This window comes from Salvia miltiorrhiza, chromosome 3 (genome assembly GCF_028751815.1).
Source record: "Salvia miltiorrhiza cultivar Shanhuang (shh) chromosome 3, IMPLAD_Smil_shh, whole genome shotgun sequence".
Taxonomy (NCBI): domain Eukaryota; kingdom Viridiplantae; phylum Streptophyta; class Magnoliopsida; order Lamiales; family Lamiaceae; genus Salvia; species Salvia miltiorrhiza.
In genome coordinates, this window is record NC_080389.1 from 46,021,490 (window position 1) to 46,046,104 (window position 24,615).

The following is a 24,615-nucleotide window of genomic DNA, read 5'->3' on the forward strand; positions in this document are numbered from 1 at the left end:
GTTTATCCAATCATACTTGACATGACTTAGAAGGTTTTGAAGTGAAATAACTTCTAAGCATGTTAAAACATTTCATATAATATTTAATTATTTTGCGCGCGTTTGCACACTCCATTCTGTTAGTCGCTGTGATCCCGGACCATTTAGTCACCGACGGATCTCTGTCTCCCGCTGACTTAAACTGAGGGCGTAACCCAACCAAGTAAAATAAACCTCAGAAATTAATCCAAACAGGCCTATCATAACTATGCTCCGGAACACATCCCGTCGAGCACCCTTATAACGCCTCTGGTTAGTGCCCGATGGAGATCAACCCACCGAGTCAGCTAACAAGTGTACACAATTCTCAAATAACGTGTTAGGCTATAAGCGAACCTCAATTGATTCGTTGTGGCGAGCCTTAAATATGGTAGAGTGCACAAAAATATTTTATTGGATAAACAGTTTATATTTCACGAACATTTAAGCTCATTAGCTCAATCATACATTTGGAAAATAAGTCCACCTGAATAGGCAATGCCTGTCGTTTAACTTAATCTCTGAATCAGAATAGCAGTGCTAATCCTCCTGATGTTCAAGGCCTACAAGAAATCTATTCTCAATAGGTCTCTTAAATCTAAACTCAAGTCACGGTAAAGTGCTTAACATTCTATGATTCACTTAGTCGGGTATTCAAAATTTAATGAATAAATAATTGAAAATAATTCTCTTGAGTTAAGAACACCAACAATATTCTTACTCATCTTTCTTTTGTAATTGGAATTATAAATGACCAATTAAATCATGATGCAATGCATGACTCATTTCATACTTAAGCATATAAGTGTTTACTTAAAATGCACAAGTCCAAATAAAAACAAAGGCAGCCCACTGCCGCCTCTCCCCCCTTTCTCTGCTCTCCAGCTCTGGTCATTCAGCTCGGGTATCCTAGCTTTGCTCTCCAGCTCTGATATCCCAGCTCTGATCTTTCAGCTCTGCTATTCAGCTATGCTAGTCAGCTCTGCTCTTTAGCTCTGCTAGTCAGCTCTACTCTTCAGCTCTGCTTTGCTATCTTATCTCTCTACTCTGCTCTACATCTCTCTACTCTGCTCTCACTCTCGCTCATCTCCCAAATTCTGAACACCGCCGACTCTCTCTTTCTCAGCCCACCAGTACAGCTCACGCCGATCACCTCCTTGGCAACGGCGAAGCACCGTCACCTCCCTCTATTTATCCGGCGACCGCAGCAAGCCACGGCCGCTACCCTCACTCTCATCTCTTCCAGATCTGACAGATTTTTGCAAGCGATAGTGACAGTCAATTTAGTTGGTATTATGAAGAAACTAAACAACACTAGTTATAATTGACAAATATATCCCGTCTTATTTTAAGGGACAGGGCAGGAACTGTGGTACCTAAATGGTAGGAGACCATAATGTATTGGATACACAGAGAAATCAAAGGAAGTTTGGGCACATATGCAGCACTCTTCTAGAAATGCGAGTTAATTATAACCTCAATGCATATATGACTAAATAACTTCTACAGAAAGTATGATCAGTTATTTTACGAAACCAAAAATTAGAACTAGATCCTAATGGCGGTGAACAACAGATTAAAATATTTTCCATCTGCTGTGCCCTGAATTTATTAATGATCAAGTTAGCAGTTTGTTGTTGATAAACACACCCGACTTTGTTATAGTTGGAGAAGCTCCATGTTAGTCAAGAACGTTTAATATCCAACACGAGAAGTACATCCAAAAATAAGGTGGCTTGCAGTTGCATTCATATAGATCCCACTTCACCCCATTGTTGGTCCCCTAAAAAACGATTTGAAGGTAACTTAGTGACAACTAAAACGTACCTATTTGCCTTAAACAGTTAAATTGCCGGACTCAAAGATGAGGAAATGGATTTTCACAAAAGATTCATCATTGATGAGATATGCTTTTCTACAAATAGCTAATGGTAAGTTAAAAATAAATGTGATTCAAGAAATGGTTGCACTAAGAACTAATTATAAATGGCAGCACTCCCTTTGTTAACCCAAGACCTGCTTAACAAACAAAAGTTGGTTGATTGGAAGTAAATCACTTACCATGCTCCCACGTCTTCGAGGAAAAATATAGCCCTGATAGTTAACCCTCTCCTTAGCCTCCTCTAAGTAGAACTGAATTAAAAAAAACAGCAGCAGAGTTGGAAGAAGATACAAATTTTAAGTATGAGTCTTAGGACATGACGGAAATTAAAAGAACTGAAGCTATGGTAAGCTATGGAAATTAAAAGAACTGAAAAGGATGGACGTACATTGTGGTGTTTTCAAATTTTATGGAATGAAATGATTAAGTTTGGACCTCAAATTCTGCCGCCTTTTTTTCCCTCTGTACAGCCGTGTTTTCCTTTAATTAACTGTAGTGTTTAAAAGTAAATCTAATAAAGATAAAATCACATTAAATAAAGCATTTTAAAAGTAATTAACTTTGTTGACTTAGGGGGGTGTATTCGTTGTGGAATTTGATGGATTTCTATGGATTTTAAAAGTTTGGGTGTATTCGTTCAAGACTTTTAAAAGTCTGCAGAAATCTGGGTGTATTCGTTCAAGACTTTTAAAAGTCCATATAAATCTGGGTGTATTCGTTCAAGACTTTTAAAAATCCATACAAATCTAGGTGTATTCGTTATTCCATTGACTTAAAATCCGGAATGACTTCCATGGATTTCATCCAAAAAATACACACGACGAAATCCGGCCAAGAACCACGAGAATTGAAATCCATGAAATTTTAAACGAGCGCTGAGTTCCAGCGCCCGCGGCCAAGAAGCCAGCGAGCGCTGGAAGTCAGCGGGCGCTGGGTATAACATAGCCCACTTTTGGCTTATGTTTTCGCTTACATTGTGCCTCGAAGCTTTTGGTGCTGTGTGATGTGCTTTTGATAAGTGATGGCTGACAAGCTTGTGCAAATACATAATTATTAATGGACCGACTGCATGGCTGACAAGCTTGTGCAAATGTCTTTCAGGTGGCAGCCTTTTTTGATGCCACAAGGCCCACAATTGCAACAGATGCTGATATTAAGCTAGCTGCGAATTGGATATTAAGCTCGCTGGAACCCAGCGTCCGCTGGGTTTCCAGTGGTCGCTGGGTTTCCAGCCGTGCTGGGACTCAGCAGGCGTTGACATCATGGATTTCAATTCTAGAATTATCCCCTAAATTCTTCGAAAATCAGTGAAAATCGGGGTGAAATCCAACCACGAATTCTTTGAAAATCGTCTGGAATCTATGTGAATTCCATGGAATTTAAATTCCATGGACTTTTTAAAGTCTGTGTAAATCCACAACGAATACACCCCCCTTAATCTAAAAGGCATTTTATTAGTCACTTTAATTAGTTAATAAAATAACATTAAATAAAGCATTAATTATGTGGTCCCTACTATTTTTACATCTAATTTAACTCTCCTTAATATTCGTGTCCAAAAGCAAGGTGACTTGAATATTGGGACGGAGGGAGTACTATTTAAGATGGGTGAAGGAAATAATTGTGGTTATGTGTATGGATTGAATGGTGACAGTAAAAGAGGTTATGTTTCATTTTTTGAAATTCTCAATCGATGGTGAAAAATATACTAACTGTAATTAATTTTATTTAGAAGAGACAATTCTACCATTCCAATTAATTTTTAACCCATTTTTTAATTAATTTTTGAATTCTATATATAAAATTGCAAAAGTTGAGGCACTTAAAGTTAAAGACACTCCCTTGTGAGAGGTCTTGGATTCAATCTCATCTATGTGGGTTAGTTTTCCTATTTTTGTGTGGGTAGTGTCTTCTCTTCTTTGTGAGAGGTTTTGAGTTCAAGTTCTCACATTTATGTAGGTAGTGATTCTGTATGTGTGCGATTACTTTTCCACCTTTGTGTGATGTATAGGTCCCGCATGCGTGCAAGTTGCTTATTTGAAAATATATTAGATACCTCTTGTAATTCTTAAAAAATAAATAAATTGTCTTGAGATTATTTAAAATTGAAATGACTTGAAAAATAAATTTGCAAAACATAATTAAAATGTAAAAATTACTATTCTCTCCGCCCCATAAAAACATGCATAGTTTTCCTTTTTTGTCCATCCCATAAAAACGTGCATACTCCATTTATAGTAATAAAACTCCCTTATACATCACAATCAACGTGTGACCATTTATCCAATTACACTATATTTTATAATATTTCTTAAAACTTGAATATACACTAAAACCCATTTTTTTTCTTGATGCCAACTTGCGGTAAATTTTGAATATGCACTAAAATTATTTTTTTGTGGCTTTTGCAGATCTTCCATGCTCCATTGAAAGATTGAGACTTTTGCAGATCTTCCGTGCTCCATTGATCTGCTGAGAAAATTCATAATATTTAGCTACTTTTTATATTGTATCTCAGCTATAATTGAAATTAATAGTAAACAGCAAAAAACTAAATAAAAATAAAAGTAAAGTACCACATAAAAACATAAAAAATATACAAAAGAATTAGCATAACATGTAATGAACTCTGCATAGAGAGAGAAAGTTTGCAGGAAATTACCACAGAGAGAAAAAAAAATATGCATTGTAAAAATGTTGGCTGAAATACCATGTAATGAACCTGTATTTATAGAATTCCAACCACACTTATCAGATACAAATGGCTCCAAAATTCAAATTTAAATTTGGGCTCCAAAATGAAGAGCCAAAACTGTAGTGCTTAAGATAATACAACAGATAATATGGAACAGATTTGCACACTGGATAATTGGATGCTGCTGTTGGCGGGAAAAATGGTGCTGCTGAAAGTGTGCTTTAATAGTATTAATATATTGTTCCAAGAGTTGAAAGACACTAACTAACTATACTTAATATTCATATATATATATATATATATATATATATATATATATATATATATATAAATTTTTGCTATATTTGGGATTCGAACTCATGACCATAAATCCACCTAACAGGGTTACGAATCAACCGTAGATCTAAATGATCTAAGGGCTGAAGATGATTCTTATTCTATATCTTAATAAATGTACTTATTTTAGCCCTCTCATATATATATATATATATATATTAGGTGGATTTATGGTCATGAGTTCGAATCCCAAATATAACAAAAATTTATTTTTCACAATTCATAGCTTTACACAACGAATTCATACATGTTCTACATAAAATTTATACATTGGAAATTACTCTTATTTCTTATTTTAAGATGTGTTCTCACGGTAGCCCACCCCTATATATATATATATATATATATATATATATATATATATATATATATATAAATTAAGGTATTATGAGATTTTATTTAAATATTATAATAAAATTATATTTTTTATCTCATTTATATGATAGTTGAATTATTATTAATTTTATATATTCATTTGTAGTATAATAGTCTATTCATTTGTAATCTATAGTTTTATTATTATATAGTTTTAATTTATTTTTGTTCCAATCCTATGTTTATTAATTCATTCAACCAACACTACTAGTTTTGGCCATTTGGCGACGGGGGGGCAGCAGCATGATTTCCAGAATGAAGGCCATGAGATGGCTGGCAGTAACCCAGTTCTGGATTCCAAGAGGGTTGACGATCATGGCTCTGAGGAGAGAGCGTTATACGAGCCGGAGGCAGCGGTGTTGGTTTCGGTTGATCAGGAGCTTCATAAGACGACTGGTAGTGAGGACGAGGTGGACGAGGAAATTGAGATGGAAACGCCGGCTGGGGATCCGACTGAGATTGTTACGGCTGCTGCTGATTTGGATGAAGCTCGCAATTCTGAGCAAGCTGGAGAGTTCGTTGGTCAGCAGGCTAAAAAATTGGATGGTGATTTGGGTGAGCAAAGCAAAGACTCGCACACTACTGCTCCAGAAGATATTGATAGTCGTATCAGTCGGTTGGAGGCGCAGGTTAGCCAAGGAATGCAAATGCTTGTTGAGCAAGCACCGCCTAAGCGACGAGGACGTCCTCCAAAAGGTATGGAGCGTTCGCGCGTTACACAGAATCATGAAGATAGCATAAAAAGCCGCCTCAGAAATGCGGAGGAAATGGGTCAGAAGCCGAGGGACTTCGTCATTGATCATAGCGGAAGTGCTAGTTTGCGTGTTATGAATAATATCGCCACAGGACGTTGGTCGGACGAAATGGAGGTGGACGATTTTTTGAATGGTTTTTAAATCGCTTTTTGCTTTGTTTCCTGTTTGACGAGCTCCTTTCCGAGTCTCGTGCCTCTAGTCTGCATTACTGTGCTTTCATTGGCTTTTTTCTTTTTCTTTTTATAAAAAACCTCAATTTAATATAAAAATTCATTCAACCAACACTTGCATAAGCGCATATAGAGAATGGATCCGTAGAGAATCACAAATATTTTAAGAATAAAGAATTGATCCTGTCTATCCAATTGTGCATATCCAACGGGTTACATAGTTAAGTTATTATAGTTTTTTTAATTAACTGAAGGTTAATTATGTAATTACGGTTTTTATGCTAACCGTATATCCTTAATTAAACTCACTCACACCTCTTTGATTTCGGAAAGTCAAAGTAACCGATATAGATGATGTGATAATTTATTATTTTATTTTGAAAAAAAAAAGAAAAATAAAGCCCAAGTTATTACGTTAAAGAAATGATGAGCTCAAACTAAGGGGGTGTATTAGTTCAAGACTTTAATAGATTTCTGCAGACTTTTAAAGTTTGGGTGTATTAGTTCAAGACTTTTAAAAGTCTTTTAAAATCTGGGTGTATTAGTTCAAGACTTTTAAAAGTCTATGAAAATCTAGGTGTGTTCGTTAATCTATGGACTTTAAAGTTGGAATGACTTTCATTGATTTCGTTGAAAAAATAGGCATGAACAAATCCGAAGATAGACCACGAGAATTCACAAATCTTGCAAAATCATCGCGCTCGCTGGGTGCCAGAGCCCGCGGCCAAGAAGCCAGCGGCCGCTGGACCCAACGCTTGTTGTCAACAATTCCAGCGCTCGCTGGGGCGCCGCGGCCGCTCAGACAAGCCAGTGGTCGCTGGGCCCTAGCGGGCGCTGGGCCCAGCGAATTGTTTATAAATAGTAGCAGCCCGTCAATGTATTTCATCACACAAAATTTGAAGCCTACTCGAAAAACAACACAACTTTAGGGTTTTGCATTGGCTATTAGCAAGGTATTATCTCATAAATCTTGTATCTTTATATTATTTTCTTATTCAAATTTTCTATTGCATAAATCTTATATCTTTGTAATTTGTTAGCAGCTATATTCTATTTTTCTATTGCATGTGAGTTGATTCCAATTATTGTTATTTTTATTTATACTTTCTTTTATTCATTGTTATAGTATTATATACGTATATATATATTGTGTCTAGTAATATTATCATGGGAGATTCTCAGCAACAACACACGAAAAAGAGGGCAGTCTATGAACCATGGAGATTCGCATTTTGCTACTAGTCGGAACTTCAATAAAATCTTGAGAGCATTGAACACCATAGCACCGGACATGATGGTTAAGCCGACTACAGCAATACCCGCTAAAATTCGGGAAAGTACAAAATTTAATCCTTTCTTTAATGTATGGATTATTTCGATATTATATTGTTGCTCTTGTAGTGTATCAAATTTTTATGCTTTATTTGTATAACATATTCACTTTATTTTAGGATTGTATCGGAGCTATAGATGGAACTCATATCCCGGCCATGGTCACAGGCAGAGACGTAAACAGTTATCATAACCGTCATGGGGTGCAATCGCAAAATGTTTTGGCAGCTTGCAACTTCGATTTGCAGTTCATCTATGTGCTTAGTGGATGGGAAGGCTCGGCCCATGATTTAAAACTTTTAAGTGACGCATTATCGAGACCTAATGGACTTCATGTGCCTCAAGGTAAATATTTCCTAGTGGATTGTGGATTTGCTAATCGCCGTCAGTTTTTGGCTCCGTTACGTGGTGTTCGATATCATCTCAAAGATTTCGGTGGTCAAGGTCGTCACCCCAGAAATGCAGATGAGTTGTTAAATCTTCGACATGCATCATTGCGAAACGTGATTGAACGAATTTTTGGTATCTTCAAATCACGATTAACAATTTTCAAAATGGCTCCTCCGTTTTCATTTCAAACACAACCAGAGTTAGTATTGGCTTGTGCTGAATTACATAACTTTCTTCGAAATGAGTGTCGCACTGGTGAATTTCCAGTCGAAGATGAAGAAGAGAATGCTGCACCAGATGTTGAGAACGATGCAGACTATATCTTTCTCAAAACCAACTGTCTCAGAGGAATGAAGCTAATGCATGGAGAGCAAGTATTGCTAATGCTATGTGGGAAAATAGGCCAATGTATGGAAACGATGGAAACGAAGATGATGAGACCGAAGATAATGTTTAGGGAGGTGTTTTGATGGATTGTTATCCAAATGTCGTTGAATTATAATTTTTTTTATATGGATGTTGGATTATTTTTTTAATGGATGTTGATGAATTATAATTTTTGTATGGATGTTTATGATGTAGTTTGAACGAAAAATATGATGTTTGATCTAAAAATATGATGAATTATTTTTGTATGGAGTTTTGACCGAAGAAAATATGATGAGTTATAAATATGATTAATCGGAAAATAGGAAATTGCTAAACCTTCTGAACTAGCGACCGCTGGGACTCAGCGATCGCAGGGTCCTAGCAGTTCAGAAGGTTTAACAATTTCCAGTGTTTTTTCATTTCGATTTCTACACATCTCCTCAATCCTATATCATCTATCGCAATAATATATTATCAATACAATGAACTCCAAACAATGAATTCAGAAAACAAATAACATATTCCATCATAACACAAATTCATAGTCGAAATCCAAATTCAAATACAAACCCAAATTAAAAAAACACAATCGTCCAAATAAAACAATCCAAACATTCATCCAAATTTAAAATTTAAAAAGATCACCCACGAGGTCTCCACGCCTCCCACTGACGCTGTAACTCGGCCATCTGCTGGTCTTGTGCATCAAATCGATCATTCATGTCTTGCCTCAATGATCAAATTGAAACGTCGAAATGATTACGGAATGAAGTCAAATCATTATGAAATCGCTGATAGTAATCTCCCGACATTTAACCACCAGCTTGTTGATCTTCATTCCCCCCTTCTTCTTCCTCTTGATCATCATCTTCGTTATCCTCTTCTTCATTGCCACCAGTAGCAGATGATGTGCCGGTCCCAAAATCACCAAAAGTGGGAGGACGACAGCCAGCTGCAATCTCGGAGTGAACGAACGACCTAACACATTGCCTTTTTGCATGTGAATCGATCAGAAATCAACCGAGCTCCTTTTAGCTCACTAAAATCAATGAATTCAGGCCCGATTTCCTCATGACCATCCTGAGTGCCCTCGGTGTTAGTTAGAACTCCAAATGCATATGCCAAACCAGTGACAATGGGACAAAAAGAAGCATGGGCAGAAGACCGTTTCTGCATCGTTTCTGCATCTGAGTCATAGCCGACCAAATAAACTGTGAAATGCAAACTTTTGTGCCATTTAAGGCACAAGACAACAGATACACTTCATTTGCATTCACTTTATTTGCCTGCTCCTTTCCAGACACGTGATATGTAAGAAATTTGTGCACTATGACCAATGTCGGATCTTTAATGAATCCATTCGGCATACCAGATGAATTTCAATTATCAAACCCCGTCAATTCAGTCCAAACTTGATTAGCATTGAATGACCGAGGTCTCTCAGATACCCCACTAGAGGAAAATCCAAAAATAGATTTCATTCTTGTCAAACTAACTTGATACTCCCTCCCATTCATCATAACTGTAATCATCTTCTTATCACCACGCACAGACATAGTAGTCAAGAATTCATAACACAGAGGATCATATCCAGAAAATTTAATATTCCTAGCAAAAGTATCCATTCCCAAATTCTTCAACAATCTCATTACTCTACCCTCAAGTCGAAGATCCTTAATCAAATCCAAATCTAAATAATGAGGAGTAGTAATCTCTGATTCGTTAAATTTTTTAAATACTGTGCCCTCGCATTCAGAAATCAATTGAAAGGGACACATGTACCTTTCCGAGAGATCTTTCTTCTCCTCATGCTCCGAATCTTCCTGCTCCGAATATTCCTCTTCCACATCTTCGTCTCTCCTGATGTTGGCGTTTTTTGTTCGAACCATATTGTATGTCAGCGATCGTTGGATGTGAGTGACAGCGGTAGAGACATGGGTTGGCAGCGTTCGCACGGTGGAGATGGGAGGCAGCGGTCGCTGGGCTGGGTGGGAAGATGAGGTGTTTGCAGCGCTTGGAGTTGGAGGAAGTAAGAAAATTAGGGCTTCAACGCGTTCTGACCCCTATTTATATCAAGAAGCCAACGGTCGCTGGGTATTGAAATTTCAAGTATCCAGCGGTCGCTGGGCTTCAGCGAGCGCTGGGCCTCAAGCACTCGCGTGAACTCAGTGCTCGCGGGGCCTGCAGCGCTCGTGAGGTCTCCACGCCCGCTGGCTTTGTGGATTTGAACTCCGAGAAAATCACGACAAATTCTTGCTAATTCATTAAAAATCCGACCAAGAATTCATTTAAAATCACGAAAAATCCGTGAGAATTCTATAAACTTTTAAAATTCATGGACTTTTAAAATCTACATAAGTATACACCCCCTAAATTTGAAATTAGCGGCCAAAAAAATAAGGGAAGAAACCCAAAATCGTTTGCCCTAATTATTCTACTTCTTCCGCAGCAGCAGCGCAGCGAAGCGAAGCGAACAATTCCAACTACGATACGATGTCAGAGGATTCTACGACGAGGTACCGTATAGGTTACGCTCTGGCGCCAAAGAAAGTTCAGAGTTTCATCCAACCATCGCTCCTCAATCTAGCCAAAGAGAGAGGAATCGATCTATTTCCTGTCCAAATCACCAAACCCTTGATCGATCAATTCCCCTTAAATTGTATCATCCACAAATTATCCGACCCGGAATGGCGGAATCAGCTCGAGCAGCTCCTCGTGCAGAAGCCAAACGTCGTCGTAATCGACCGGCCGGAGGCAATCGAGCGCCTCCACAATCGGGTCTCCATGCTGCAGGCTGTGAACCAGCTGGAAATTGCAAGCGGGTTTTCGGTTGGGGTTCCGAAGCAGGTGTCTGTGGAAAATCCCCAATCGCTGATTGAATGCGTTGCGTCGAGTGGTTTAAGTTTTCCGGTGATTGCGAAGCCGCTGGTGGCGAACGGGACCGCGGGCTCTCATCAAATGTCGTTGGTTTTCAATGAGGAGGGCTTGCGAGGGCTGAAATTGAGCCAGCCGTTTGTGTTGCAGGAGTTTGTGAATCATGGAGCGGTCATTTTCAAAGTTTATGTGGCGGGTCAGCACATTCAGTGTGTGAAGAGAAGGTCGTTGCCGGATATCTCGGAGGAGAAGTTGGGTGTTTTGGAGAATTCGGTGTCGTTTTCACAGATTTCGAATGTGACTGCTCAAGATCAGAGTGGTGACGGCGTGGAGAAGCTGATGGAGGCGGCTGAGCTGCCCCCATCTAGTTTTGTGACAAAAGTAGCTAGTCAGTTAAGGGAAACTTTGAAACTGAACCTTTTCAATTTTGATATGATAAGGGACAGTAGTGTTGGAGGCCGGTATCTAGTTATTGATATAAATTACTTTCCAGGGTATGCCAAGATGCCGTGTTACGAGACGATTTTAACTGATTTTTTCCTCGACATTGTGCAGAAGAAGCCAAATGCGGTTTCTGAGGATTGTTAGTGAGTATAACCGAGTAGTTCTATGGCTCCAAGCTGATATTCTGGCCTATCATGGTGATAAACAACGACCATTGGGTTCATCTTGGTTGATGAAATGCTGAGATTGTGTGGAAATTCTCAGGATAGGAGGTGAGTGATGAGATTGAACTTGAGCAAGACTTGCGTGGACAATCGGCAGCAGGAACCTAATTATGTGCTTTTAATCTTTGTTTGTTTTACTGTTTTGGAATTCAAGACTGCAATAAAAGCAACTCATTTCACGCTTGCACAAGGCTAATTGTCAGAATTGTTGGCAACAAATGATTTGGATTTCCAACACCCTTGCACCTGTTCTGTTATATATATATACAGATTTTTGTGTCGAATGCTAACTCTGTTGCTTCCATTTTGTTTCATCCTGTGCATTGTTAGACTATTCATTCTCAATGATTGTCAGTTCTAATCGCAGATTGTTTGGAATGGTGTCATTTATTGTTTTTAATGTTCTATTTAGTAATAAGGCTGGATTTCTGCCTAGACTTGTTCTTAATCTGAGAGGAATGTTTTTATTAATCATATTCCAATGACGGGGTCCAGTTTGTCGTTGTAGATTCATTAGCAATGTAAGAGGGAACAGGAGTTGTAAGAATAGTTAACCAAGCAATTGAAGCTCCTGAGCTAATTTTTGGACCTCTGTTATGATTTACAAAGACAATTTGCTTCTGCCTAGCCATGATATTGTGACCTTTAAGGTTACGGTAGAAGAAGTTAGCAATTACAGCAAAGTTTATCACTATCTGGTTGGTATGGCTGGCGTTAGTTCGGGTTGATTTAGAGAGATTCTACAACCTCTAATAGTTGTTTGATGACCTATAAGAGGAATGCTGGTTTGATGCCTAATATTTGCAGGAGATTTTGAAGTGATTTGCTAAGAATACACAGATCAGTTGAAAATTGGTTTCCTGTATCATATTTTCCTATTTAGTAGATGGCAAAAAGCATTGCTACTCTACAGCGAGAGTATACAGTAACTGTTCAATGCTTGTGGTTTTGCATTGGAGCCGTAATTTCCATGTCTGCAATTACATAGATACTGAAAAAACTGCCGCTAATAGTTATGCCAATGTCTCACCTCCAAGTAGAGAGCTTTTCTTGATAAAAGTAAAAGTCTCATTAAAGTGTTGATGAGAAAATCAATGGTAGTTTTACATAGTAGGTGATGGTAAAGATACTCATTTATGGTAAAGATATTCATTTATGCCAAACCTTGCTATGGAGGTTCCTTGTATTATAACTGATGCCATACTGGTTCTAGGGGAAGTCTGGTGTGCACAGGGTTAATGAAGTTTTGCATATGTAGATTGATACTTGATCTTGGCTATCAAGAAATTTAATAATTTTCCTTTTTTTTTGTTTTTTTACTTTCGATTAAGTGAAAAGTTTGTTCTGAGTGCAAGTATCATGTATACTCTTCTTCTTATATGTTCTAAAGGTTGATGAGATAGGTGCAGTTTATCAAAATATTGGTAAAGGTAGGTGGTTTAGTTTGTTTATGAGATCATCGCTTGTTACACAGGGTTAGCTGCTTACTTGGGACATTGTGAAATCTTATACTCCAATTGCTTTTGTATCAGGTAAGAACCTACGCTTATATCACATATTGTTATTTTCGGATATCTATGGAAGGAACAGGCATTTGAAATTATGGATTCTTGTGTTGACTATCCTTATCTCTGTTATGTTATTTCTAGCCAAATTAGAATAATAGTTTATATCAAGATTGTATATCTGTTAAAAAGTTTCTCTTTATGTATCTATGTGATTTCTACCCTACCTAACTATTTAGATATTGCTTGCATATTGACTTCTTTAGCAGATTAAAGCTCACGTAAGTCATAACCTAATACTCTTATCCAATCCTAAAATACTATTCTTAACTAGGTAGATTTTACCCAGACCAAGACCCATGAATGCCTGGATTGTGACACTCCACATAAGGTGATTTGACATTTTAGTTCTACCCTTTTTTTATGAACAATTTCCTTTTACCTAATAGTAGGACTTCTTCGTGTTACTTCTCATAGAAGCTGTTACGGTGAGCCAAAAATCAGAACGAACCAGGCGAGAAAAATTCAAAATCAGGGAGAGACTGATTATCGTACAACATAAACCAGCCTGAATAATTTCTGTTTACATAGGCTCTGTGGCAGTCATGTGTCCTACTGTGAGTTTGGAAATGGATTATTACATGATAAGAAAGTAGAACTTATTTCGCACTTATACATGGAAAAAATGGGGGAAAAACTTGTGGACAACATGAATCACACTGCTGATGATCATACAGGCTGGGGAGTCTATATACCACCGCAAAGAAATTAGTAGTACATGAAATCTGGAAATTTTCTCAATGCTAAATGTTAAAGTATATTCCTTGAGATGTGATTTATCTCTTGACACCATCTGTTAGCAGCCTCTGTCCAGATACGAGATTGATCATGGCGACAGTCTGGCTTGACTGCAATCAACAAAGCGCTGTTAGTAATATTTGAGTAAAAAGGAGAACATTTTTTACAATGGAAGCATGATTTTACTTACTCAAGGACTTGTTTCCAGTAGTAGTTGCTTGCTTCATCATCCATTAGAATATCTTCTAAGGCTTCAGAAGTAGTTGGAGGGTTGGAAAATTCAGCCAGGCTGATGAAATTGTCAGGTTCTTGATCTGTGCTTAAACACACCGGAGATGCTGAGATGAGATCAGGTACTTCATAATCTGTGTACATGTTAGATGATTCCCCAAATTTGTTGCTATTTATATCCATCACATTGTTGGTTTCCATTGTGTTCTGGAAGACAGGTCGAAGTGCATCTTTGAAGCTCGGTTGGCATGTCAGAGCGTCAAACTCAGGTTTCTGAGTGAATCTTTCCAACTGCAATCCCATCATATGGGAATCCCATGGAGGTCTGTTTGTGACTTGAGCTGATCCCAGGCTAGGACTAAAAGTTTCCATCGCGACAGGAGGCAAAACTGAAGTAGTACCAGTGTTCAACAACTGTAAAATGTTACCTACCAGTAGAACTTTTGCGAGACGAGCAGCATCCTCTTGAGATCTCACAATACCTTCCCAGGTAAGATTTCTTGAACTATTATAGCTGAGAAGCTGAGGTAATACAGGTAACAAGGTATCAAGATGAGTTCTTGGCATATGAGTATCGGGGTCTATCCCATTCCGAAGCAGCTTTTTCTTCAGACGAGTATTCCAGAAGTTCTTGATCTCGTTATCGGTTCTCCCTGGCAGGTAACTAGCTATGACCGACCACCTGGAAAACATAAAATGGGTAATAATCATCAAATGCATCAAAGGCTACAAGTTACATATTGAGGTTAGTTCATTACTTGTTGCCTAGCTCTGCATGAAGATCGATAATGACCCTTTCTTCCTCGTCAGTAAAGGCTCCTCTCTTGATATCGGGGCGGAGATAATTTGTCCAACGCAGGCGGCAGCTCTTCCCGCACCTATTGAGCCCCGCAAGCTTTGGCAGCTCTTTCCAGCTGCCATGGCCGTGTTTCTGAATGCAGTCAACGAGCATCCGGTCTTCTTCAGGTGTCCACGGCCCTTTCTTTAAGCCATTTTCTTCTGTCGTCATTTCCATCGTGTTGTGTGTGTGTCTTGAGCAATTTTAGATGAACATGAGTCAGTTTTGTGTGAAATGTGTGTGTTTATAGCATGGTTTTTATAGTGTGGGAGTGTTTGAAAATTTGGACAGTGGCGTGCTGTGGAGAGTCATTGACTCTTGTTTCTTTGCTTTCTTTCTCTCTTTTTCTTCCTTCCTTCTCTAGGTATCGAAATATCGAGCTGGGCTATATTTATTTGTTGTGCTGCAAAATTATGTATAAACACTTAGTTAGAATAATTGAGACAAAATTTTTTAGTCCATTTCAAAAAATTGTCCAAATAAGGAATCAAACCCAAGTGTAGTAAAAAAAAGAAGTTCTTCAAGTATAGATCTCGAGTTATTATATTTGTTTTGATTTTCGATCATATCGATAAACCTACAATTTGCACACAAATCATTTTTCCCTCCCATTTTGGGTACATTTGTGATTCTATTTTTGCTAATTACGTATACGATTTGTTCATCAGATCAATTTTGAATTACTTAAGTGGTTAATACTAAATACCAAACCCCACCAACCGGCAACGTAAGAATAGGGAAAAAATGAAATGCACTCAACTTTGAATGCAATTTCTAAGTCGGAAATTGCATGGGTCCTAAAAATCTTCCCCTCCAATTAAATAAAGTTACGACCGAAGCAAAATCTGCTTTGAAAAATTTCAAGTCTTATTTGTTTAGAATAAATTTGCATACTGTTTTTTTTTTCCTTATCCAAAATGTACATTGTTTTTCATTTTTAATTCTTGCTGCCGAGGCGGCATTTGAAAGCATTGTTGGTCTATTGATTTTTTCTTCTTCTTTAAGACGAGTGTTTCAATTTCATTTTATGTTTTTTTTTGAAACGGAAATTAATTTATTAATAAGCCAAATCCTCTGTTACAATTTCCTTGAGCCAAACAGAAAAGTCACCGGTCCGACAAATTGGCAGTAAAAGGTTTCTAACAAATTGTGCTACTATATGAACAACTCTATTAGCTGATTGATACATGTGAAAAACATAAAGGAAAAATTCTCTCTCACAACTTGAAGAATCTCACACACATCATCAAGGGAGGAACTTACTATTCCCTACGTCCCACTAAAAGTGACATGTATTTCATAAATAAAAAATTTAATTCTTAAAAAAGTGTAGGCACTATCATTTTTAACCAATTTACATATTCTTTAATTCCCGCGCTGATAAATTTTAAGTCACTTGTAATGGGACAAAGGGAGTATTATCTTCCGTGTTGACCATCACCCTCGCTGCGTCGCTAACATGGAATCGGTGTAAATCTCAATGGGTTCCAATTGATGATGCTAATGTTTAGTGTGATTTCATAAAAGACAACCATAATCTCAGCCACCATCACATTAGAGAAAGGTCGTGTTCTTCTTGACGCTGCCACCCGAATCCAGCCATCATGGTCACTGATTATGATTCCAACTCCGAACACACCTTCATGCTCGTTGTGAAGCGCATCAACATCCACAAGCAGCAGATACAATTCCTCTCCGACACCAAACTCAACTCATTGCATCCATCCTTGCAGATGGATGTCCAAACTTGCCAAAGCATGATTGATCAAACTTCTTATTAATCGCATGCGCAATGCACTCCTCTTTCAACCAACATTCCCCGCTGGTCGACAGGTAATTTTTGGAGGTGCATTGCAGTGGTTATAGGAAGCTTCTGGAAGTAGGGAGTGAGGCAAACTAACCACGACTTGGAGGTCTATAAAAGTAGCAAGAAGCCTCTCTCATTCTGACGTTTTGGGAGTGCATTTTTACCGACCTAACATTCACTCACAACCAACTCGTCATTTTGTCTTGCTGCAAACATGACACCAGTTCTTCAAGTCTTGCTTTGATGGAGGAGTCTTAGGCAACCAATCTGTAAAGGCTTACTTTGTATTGACGGGAGATCAAGGGCAAGGATTGAAGATCGAGAACATTGGAGCGTAGCAAACTGTCTTTGTCCGAGTAACGTTTGTTATTCGACTGTGTAGTGGGCAAAATTCGTCAACTTGGCTCAAGCCCAATTAACATTTCAGGCTGGAACAAAAGCTAAACAGCCCGGTCAATCCAGCTCGACAAACTTCGAACCAACTTGGATCAGTAATGGGGCTGACCCAATTACTTAAGAAAACTTGTTTGCCCAGCCTGATAAGTCAAGTTATACTTATCTCGAGATCAACCTGGACCGACCCAGGATGACTATCCCACTTCAAATCCAACTTGTCTCAACAGTCCGGTTGAATAATTCACACTTAGTCCAAACCCATCAAGTTAGTTCGCCAACCTGGCATAACCCTAAAAAGTCAAATTGGCCCAACAGATTGGTCCATCTAGCCCGGAAAGCTATAGACCTACTAGAGTCCACAACCAAGCTGGATATATTGCATGCGGCCCAATGGTTATTGACAACTTAGAAAGACAAAGTTACAAGGCCCAACCGTCAAACCCTAAAACACGTTTCCCACCAAGCTGACACGATCAGACGGGTAAATCTTTGTGATCCCGTCCAAATCGCACCAACCCGAGAGATAAGGGCCTTGACGAGGCCAAACTGTAGAAACCCTAACGGCTGGATGTCCACTATATAAACAGCCCGACTAGGTCATCAAACGGACACACGAAATTCTACTTGCTCTCTACTCTTTGAACTCTCTACTCCGCCACTACGCTAATCGTTCTTCCAAACCGAAAATAGCCAGCTTGGCCTACCGCCGCCTCACATATTTCATTATCACAACACACTGTCACGTTTCCACCCTCCGACACCGCTTACAGCCTGGAATAACCACGCATTCCAGCCTGTCTTTCTCCCTTAGTCCATTCTATTTTTCATTCTATCTTGCTATTCCGTTACTGACTTGAGCGTCGGAGGCTCTAAGGTCGATACCCCCTCCCGGTGCTCAACCTAGGGCTCTTACGCGTTCTTGTGTTGACAGGTTGCTAGTGCCCAATCTATCCGGACGTGCAGACGTCAACTTCAATTGTAGATTTTAGCCTCTACAAGCTGTTTTGGTTTTCTATGTTGATTCAACATTTTAGTACAAAGAATTGATAGGTAGATTTATCTTAGATAACTAATCTATAAAGATAGATTACCAGAGAGATCTAAATCTGTACTGTATATTGTTGATTATCATAGTGAATTTAGCCTTGAGGCACTCACGTGTTATATGTATATAATCCATGAAAAAATATTCTTGTGTGTTCTTTAATTTTCGCTGCATGTTAGCTTGAATGTTATCAATATTCCTGCTAACATTACTCTTACGAATTACACAGTATTACTTGTGGTAATTTGGGGGCACTAAACTCTTTCATTAACGCAATTCTACCAATTAATCTAACTCATAAATAATGATATTTTAATATTTTTACATAATTTAAAAATTATTATTAAATTACGATATTATTAATTTAATCTAACTCATAAATAATGATATTTTAATATTTTTACATAATTTAAATTAATACTTTTACATATTTATATAATATATAAAAGAGGAGTTTTTTCCCTCCATTTTTCTCTCTCCTCTCCCACCAATTTTTCACTATTATTTTACTCTTTTCTCCTACTAATTTTCTCTCTTTCTCTCTCCTTTTTTTTTTCAAAAAATAGTTTGACTATTGAAAAAAAAATTCAAGCTTAAATTTAAGTTCGTGACAAGATCTTTAATATGGTATAAAAATCATCAAAAGTAAATTTAAACAAATAAGTTGTGAAAAAAATTTAAATTTAAAATATTTTATTTTCTCTATCTTCATTATTTTTTATAACTTTTTATTTATGCCTATGTATGAAAATATTTATTTATTTATTAAAACATATTTTATATTTATTTATATTTTGATTATATTTAATATTTATATTTATTTATTTAAAGATGCCGTTTAATTTTGATATTCGATGATTCATTGTGCATCGCACGAATTGATGTTCTAGTTTTTACATCATTTAAAAATTATACTTCCTCCGTCCCATGAAGCAAGACCTAGTTTTTTTCGGCACGAGAATTAAGAAATTACGGGAATTAAGAAATTGATATTTTGTGTGTTAAGTGTGGTAGGTGAAAAAGTGAATAAAGGGTATTTTTTTGCCATTTTTAGAAATTAGTCTTGCTTTGTGGGACAGACCAAAAAGGAAACTTGATCTTGCTTCATGGAACGGAGGGAGTATTTGAGACGTATTGGTCGTGCATTGCATGGGGAGGAGTACTAATTATAATTAATCGTGACAAAATTGACTGAACACCATTTGTTTAGTTGGAAAGAGTAGCTGTAAAATTAGACTATAAATTCTCTCTTTACACGGAAAATTTTCATTAGATTCGGCACTCTCATTTACTTTTTCAGAGATTAGTTGAATATTCAATATTATATTTCAAACATAGACAATTTTATTATATTTGTAAAGAATTTTAGATGTAAAACAATTCTTATGTTACACCAAAATAAATAACTATATACATACATAGATATACAGTAAGTAACCTGGATGCAACTTTGGTATACTGGTTTCATTGGTATGTAACGATCCATTAAGCATAAACGCGAGTGTGATTGAATCAAAGAATAAAAACAAATGTTACAACACAAGATCGGCTGCCAATTTCAAACTTCCAAATACAAGAAATAAATCTGAAACTTACCATTTTCTAGCATGCATAAAACATAGAGTTTGGACTGCAAAAACTATGAAGAGAAGCCATACACATACTCATCAGGATTCAACTAAATACACCGTATAACACACCCACTCCAAAAGCAACCAACATGTAGCCGAGACTTCTAACAATACAACATTGCTTATAAGTTATTATGTCGACAAAGGAATGTGAGACGAGTTTCTAAATACCCGAGGGCGTTGGATTTAGTCGAACTGGCACCTAGAGCCCTCATTGGTGAGGATTCTTTTGGTCTGCACTGTCGGAAGAAGGTAGCTCGATTCTTTATACTTGGGCCACTTGGAGATCTTCCTTTCGTCGTTTTTCCACAGCTTTGCAGCCATTGATTTGAACCCACTCCTTGCATAAGTGACAAATATTGTGACAAGTTCTCTGCAAGATGCAAGGCAGAGTTACATGCAATACGTATAGCTTTAAGCGTGCAAATTAGGATTACTAGGTTAGGAAATGGTATATACCATCGAAGAAACTTAAGTAAACAAGAACTGACTTAGATTAAAGATAACATTTACATGAAGGAAAATGCTTTTGCCGAATAAGTCTGCCATGGTAGGGTCAGGTAGAAAAATTCAGGCCTCGTAGAATACTTCAAATTTCCATTTTCTTGCTTTTTTTCTTTCATAACTACATTTACAAAGGTTGTCAGCATTTTCACTACAAACTTATGTTATTTATCTGTTTCAATAGAAATGAAGATCTCACTTTTCTAGCACTCAGACGACAAACAGAAACTAAATATAGCTACGAGATTATGAACTCAATCAAGTTGCTGTGAGGCACGATTCCTTTTCTTTAACCACTGATAGCTTAGGAAGGTTGTTGACACCTTCTCCAAAACTCACATTTTACTACGAAGCCTAAGTCGCTGATTAACATAGTAACATACTCTATTTCTTTATTACCACCGTTGTAGTAAACAGATGATGAACTGAAAATAAGAAGCATGAATATAAGAACAATGGGTGCTTGAAGCAAATTATGCAAATTAGTGTTAGAGATGGAGTATTGGAGTGTTTCACTTACAGAGGTGAGCAGGGAGATCGGCCACCATTCACGTAGTATACAAACAGATAGGAATCATAATGCTGCCCATTGATGTAATAAAAATTGTACAGCCGCCGTACACACTGAAACGACATTTTCTTGTACAAATGTATGGCTGGGTTATTGTATGAGATCACGTGTAGATAAACAGCACGGCAACTTGAAAGACTCGAGGCATACTTTATGACCTCATGGATTAATGAACTGGCTGAAAATCCAATATCATAGGTTCAGCAAAAGAAGCCTACGAGGCCCTACATATTAGTTAAGAAAACAGGGAAAAACAACAAATTACCAATTCCCAAATTCCTGTACGAATCGACAACTCCCAATGTTAGGATGTATACTAACGTTTGGTCTGTTCTTGATGCCTCAAAGCTCAGTAAATCTTCTATCTGGAAGAAAAGTCAAAGCTCGATTGAAATAGGGGAACACCTTATCCGAGCAAAACAAATTATACTTCTATTAGAAGTGAAGTTTTCAAAGAGAAATTAATTCTCTTAGACAGCATTGTTTTAATTATGAAATCTATCTTAACTTTTATCCATTTTATCGATTCTATCACAACCTTAAAACTTATCAAATCTCTCCCAATCTTTTCAGTTTATATCAATTTTATCATCAGAGCTCATAACCGGCGATTGAATCGCGACATGGCGTACCGGAGGGTGACGTGTTATTTAGCCAAAAAATAGGGTGTACACTTGACAAAATAATACGATTCGGTCACTGTAGAAGAGCTCTTATGATAAACTTGATACAAATTGAAAAGAGCTAAATAGATTTCATAAGTTTTAAGGTTGGGATGGATTTCATAATTAACTCTAAAAATAAAGAAAAGGGATCAATGCAGTAGAAAACCAAAATTTTCATACTAAAGTGTACAACTAAGAATTTAATCTAATGACAATCGACTCCAGCAAGGCTCACCTCACTATCTTTGGCTGGAATAATTCTTACAGTAACAAATCCGATAAGTTCGTCACTCAGTTCATCGGGCCGACTTTGATCAACAGCTCCCCAGGACACGATTTCATGGCCAGTGACAACATTGTGAAAAAACTCGGATTCATACCTGGAGGGACCATCAGATGGTTTTCAGACAAGAAGAAAAAAATCCGTCCGGACCATTTTTCTAGCAACCAGAAATCATGCTGACCGACCTTATGGGAAACAGTTCGCCATGAGTTCTCTCAAGAATCGCCAAGTCAGATGGCTGTATCGGCCTATAAGCTATAGCTGGACGACGGTGAACTTTGATGCTTACCATTGAAGGATATGACGTCAATCCCCAGAAAAGATTTTATGTATGCGGAGACTCCACGAGCCAACGATCTCTTCCATTTATGCAACATTAATTACATCAGCCATGCAGCCTTGAGAATCCTACCAAAGACGTTCAGTCATTAACTTAGTCACAATGATATGCATGAAGCGAAAGGAAGACAGGAGTGAATTAAGCATAATATAAATTAGTGGAAATTATGCAAAATGCTGACTTGAAATGTACAAGTTTATACCCATGTTTCTGTAAAAAAGTTTTATCCCCATATTGATTTGCAACATCATAAATTGCCCCTCAGGCAATCTTTTAACATAAAAAAACACATTCTCTCTATCTCTTCATGCGAAAAAAACACCAACGGTTATCTCTTTCGTGCGCACACACACACCCATAGATCTCTCCTGTGCTCATCCACACACCATGCTGTTTCAGCCACTCGAAGAAAAAAATCATGGTTTTGATAATAAAATCTTCCGGCCAAGGAATTCTAGAATCATAGGATTAGGGTGTTGTTGTGGAAACCTATGAGATACATTTAATATGCTTGTTGAATCAATGTGGCCAAAAAATTGTGGCAGGGCAGCCCGAGCCACAACATACGTGCCAAACTTTCATAAGTATTAAATTAGCTGCGTAGGAAGCATGCCGCAACCAACCAGACTCAGTGCTACAATAAATAAAAAATAAAGAATCGTATCAAAGCCCAAAAAGATTTTTCAACAGAGAAATTCCTCCAAATTCAACCAATTCAAGGTATACTCATCCAAGAAAGCTTGTTCAAACTCATCAACGACAAATGGAATATTATGATAACAAGCATCAAACACGAAATAAGCCAATTATTCTACAAGAAACTGAAGGCGGACCAGTTGAGCAGCTCTCCACAAATAATAGCATAAGAAATTTACACAAAATAGTAAAAAATAAATTACAACTTAGAACTACCATATCAGCAAACGCTCTTCAGAATTGCGTATCAAATCCGCCAATACAAGAACAATTTGAGAGTAAAACAGATGATCGAAAGTGTAAGATTCAACAGAAATCAAAGTTCCAACCTTTAATCGGGGCCACATAGATGGAAGAAACAGAAGCGGAAACGGGACCTAAAAAGGAACGATTATTCGAGTTCCCTTGGCTGATACGAAATAAGACTCCGATTGCAAAAAGGGAATAAATCCCTCTTTCCTTCGTCTTTCGTTTTCGAACCTTCTTCTGCGTAATCAAGACTCGCCTTTACGTATTATTCTCGAGAATTTAGTTTTTTCGTTTGTCCAGAATTTGAGTGAATAGTCAACCAACTTATATGAGTGCAGATCAGGTGAGGGATCTTTTTCAATCATCTTTATTTCATTTGGGCTTTAATGGATTAATAGTAAATTTTACACATTTTCAAAGATAATAAAAAATAATTACACAAATTAAAATATAAAAATAATACTCATCTTTTGTAAATTTTAATATTTATAATTTTATGGGCGTTTATTTTACATGATTGATAAGATGCATGAATAAGTATTTTTATCCTTAAAAATATGATTTCTTTAGTCTCGTATTTTTAATGAGATAAAAATCAATCAAAATTACCTTTAATTGTATAAATAATCAATGAACTTGGTATATCCCAAAATTTCAAACCATCAAAGTAAATAAATGATTAATTTTATTATTTTTACATGTTAAAGATTAATCCTTCAAATAAACGTCCTCTTAATGAAATCATAAATAAAAATTAAAAACACCCCTTCCCAATTTCAGAAACTGTCCCCCGCGGCGCCTCGCCACATCGCGTCGCACCTCCGCCTCACCCAGGGACGGAGCCGGGGGGCTAGGGCCCCCTTCCAAATTTTGAGTTTTTTTTTTTAATTTTTAAAAATATATAGATATATGTTTATACCTATTATAAAATAATTTTATTTTATAAAAGAGTATTTGGTTATTATATTCTCTCATATATACTTAATTTAAGGATAATTCTGTTATTTAAAACTATATAATCTATGAAATATTGTTTATTATTATTACTATTATACTTGTCTTTTAATAAAAAATGTCTAATATGTATGAAATGCTGAAAAAAATTATAATGTATTGAAACTAATTTGTAATATATAGAAAATATATAATCTATGAACATGTTGTTTGTTATTATTATTATTATGCTTGCCTT

At 37.1% G+C, this 24,615-nt stretch overlaps 3 protein-coding genes across 22 annotated transcripts; 1 reads left to right on the top strand and 2 right to left on the bottom strand.

The window, feature by feature from the left end:
• Positions 1 to 10,698: 10,698 nt before the first annotated feature.
• LOC131016107 (inositol-tetrakisphosphate 1-kinase 2) lies at positions 10,699 to 15,626 on the top strand. Of its 17 annotated transcripts, none has more exons than XM_057944709.1 (6): positions 10,699 to 11,912; positions 13,339 to 13,396; positions 13,704 to 13,760; positions 13,847 to 14,520; positions 14,613 to 15,143; positions 15,214 to 15,626. In XM_057944709.1, exon 1 carries the CDS (start codon positions 10,816 to 10,818, stop codon positions 11,782 to 11,784), a length of 969 nt encoding a protein of 322 aa, XP_057800692.1. In that variant the 5' UTR covers positions 10,699 to 10,815; the 3' UTR covers positions 11,785 to 11,912; positions 13,339 to 13,396; positions 13,704 to 13,760; positions 13,847 to 14,520; positions 14,613 to 15,143; positions 15,214 to 15,626. The 17 variants fall into 17 exon arrangements, with proteins under 17 accessions (XP_057800692.1, XP_057800693.1, XP_057800697.1 ...); XM_057944710.1 differs by lacking the exon at positions 13,704 to 13,760 and having other exon boundaries at positions 14,233 to 14,520; positions 14,613 to 14,888; positions 15,059 to 15,143; positions 15,209 to 15,626; XM_057944714.1 differs by lacking the exon at positions 13,704 to 13,760 and having other exon boundaries at positions 14,233 to 14,520; positions 14,617 to 14,888; positions 15,059 to 15,143; positions 15,209 to 15,626.
• Positions 13,894 to 15,467, bottom strand: LOC131016104 (transcription factor MYB39). The gene is made up of 3 exons (XM_057944689.1): positions 15,157 to 15,467; positions 14,358 to 15,080; positions 13,894 to 14,277 (listed from the first exon to the last, which is right to left on the bottom strand). The coding sequence occupies exons 1-3, from the start codon at positions 15,411 to 15,413 to the stop codon at positions 14,256 to 14,258; spliced, it is 1,002 nt and encodes a 333-aa protein (XP_057800672.1). The 5' UTR covers positions 15,414 to 15,467; the 3' UTR covers positions 13,894 to 14,255.
• A 4,343-nt stretch (positions 15,627 to 19,969) lies between the features above and the next one.
• LOC131016115 (histone acetyltransferase MCC1) lies at positions 19,970 to 23,787 on the bottom strand. 4 transcript variants are annotated; one of them, XM_057944724.1, is made up of 6 exons: positions 23,504 to 23,787; positions 22,324 to 22,546; positions 22,091 to 22,235; positions 21,456 to 21,555; positions 21,140 to 21,368; positions 19,970 to 20,488 (listed from the first exon to the last, which is right to left on the bottom strand). In XM_057944724.1, exons 2-6 carry the CDS (start codon positions 22,428 to 22,430, stop codon positions 20,302 to 20,304), a joined length of 768 nt encoding a protein of 255 aa, XP_057800707.1. In that variant the 5' UTR covers positions 22,431 to 22,546; positions 23,504 to 23,787; the 3' UTR covers positions 19,970 to 20,301. The 4 variants fall into 4 exon arrangements, with proteins under 4 accessions (XP_057800707.1, XP_057800710.1, XP_057800708.1 ...); XM_057944727.1 differs by having other exon boundaries at positions 19,970 to 21,044; positions 23,391 to 23,735; XM_057944725.1 differs by having other exon boundaries at positions 23,391 to 23,731.
• Between the last annotated feature and the right edge of the window lie 828 nt (positions 23,788 to 24,615).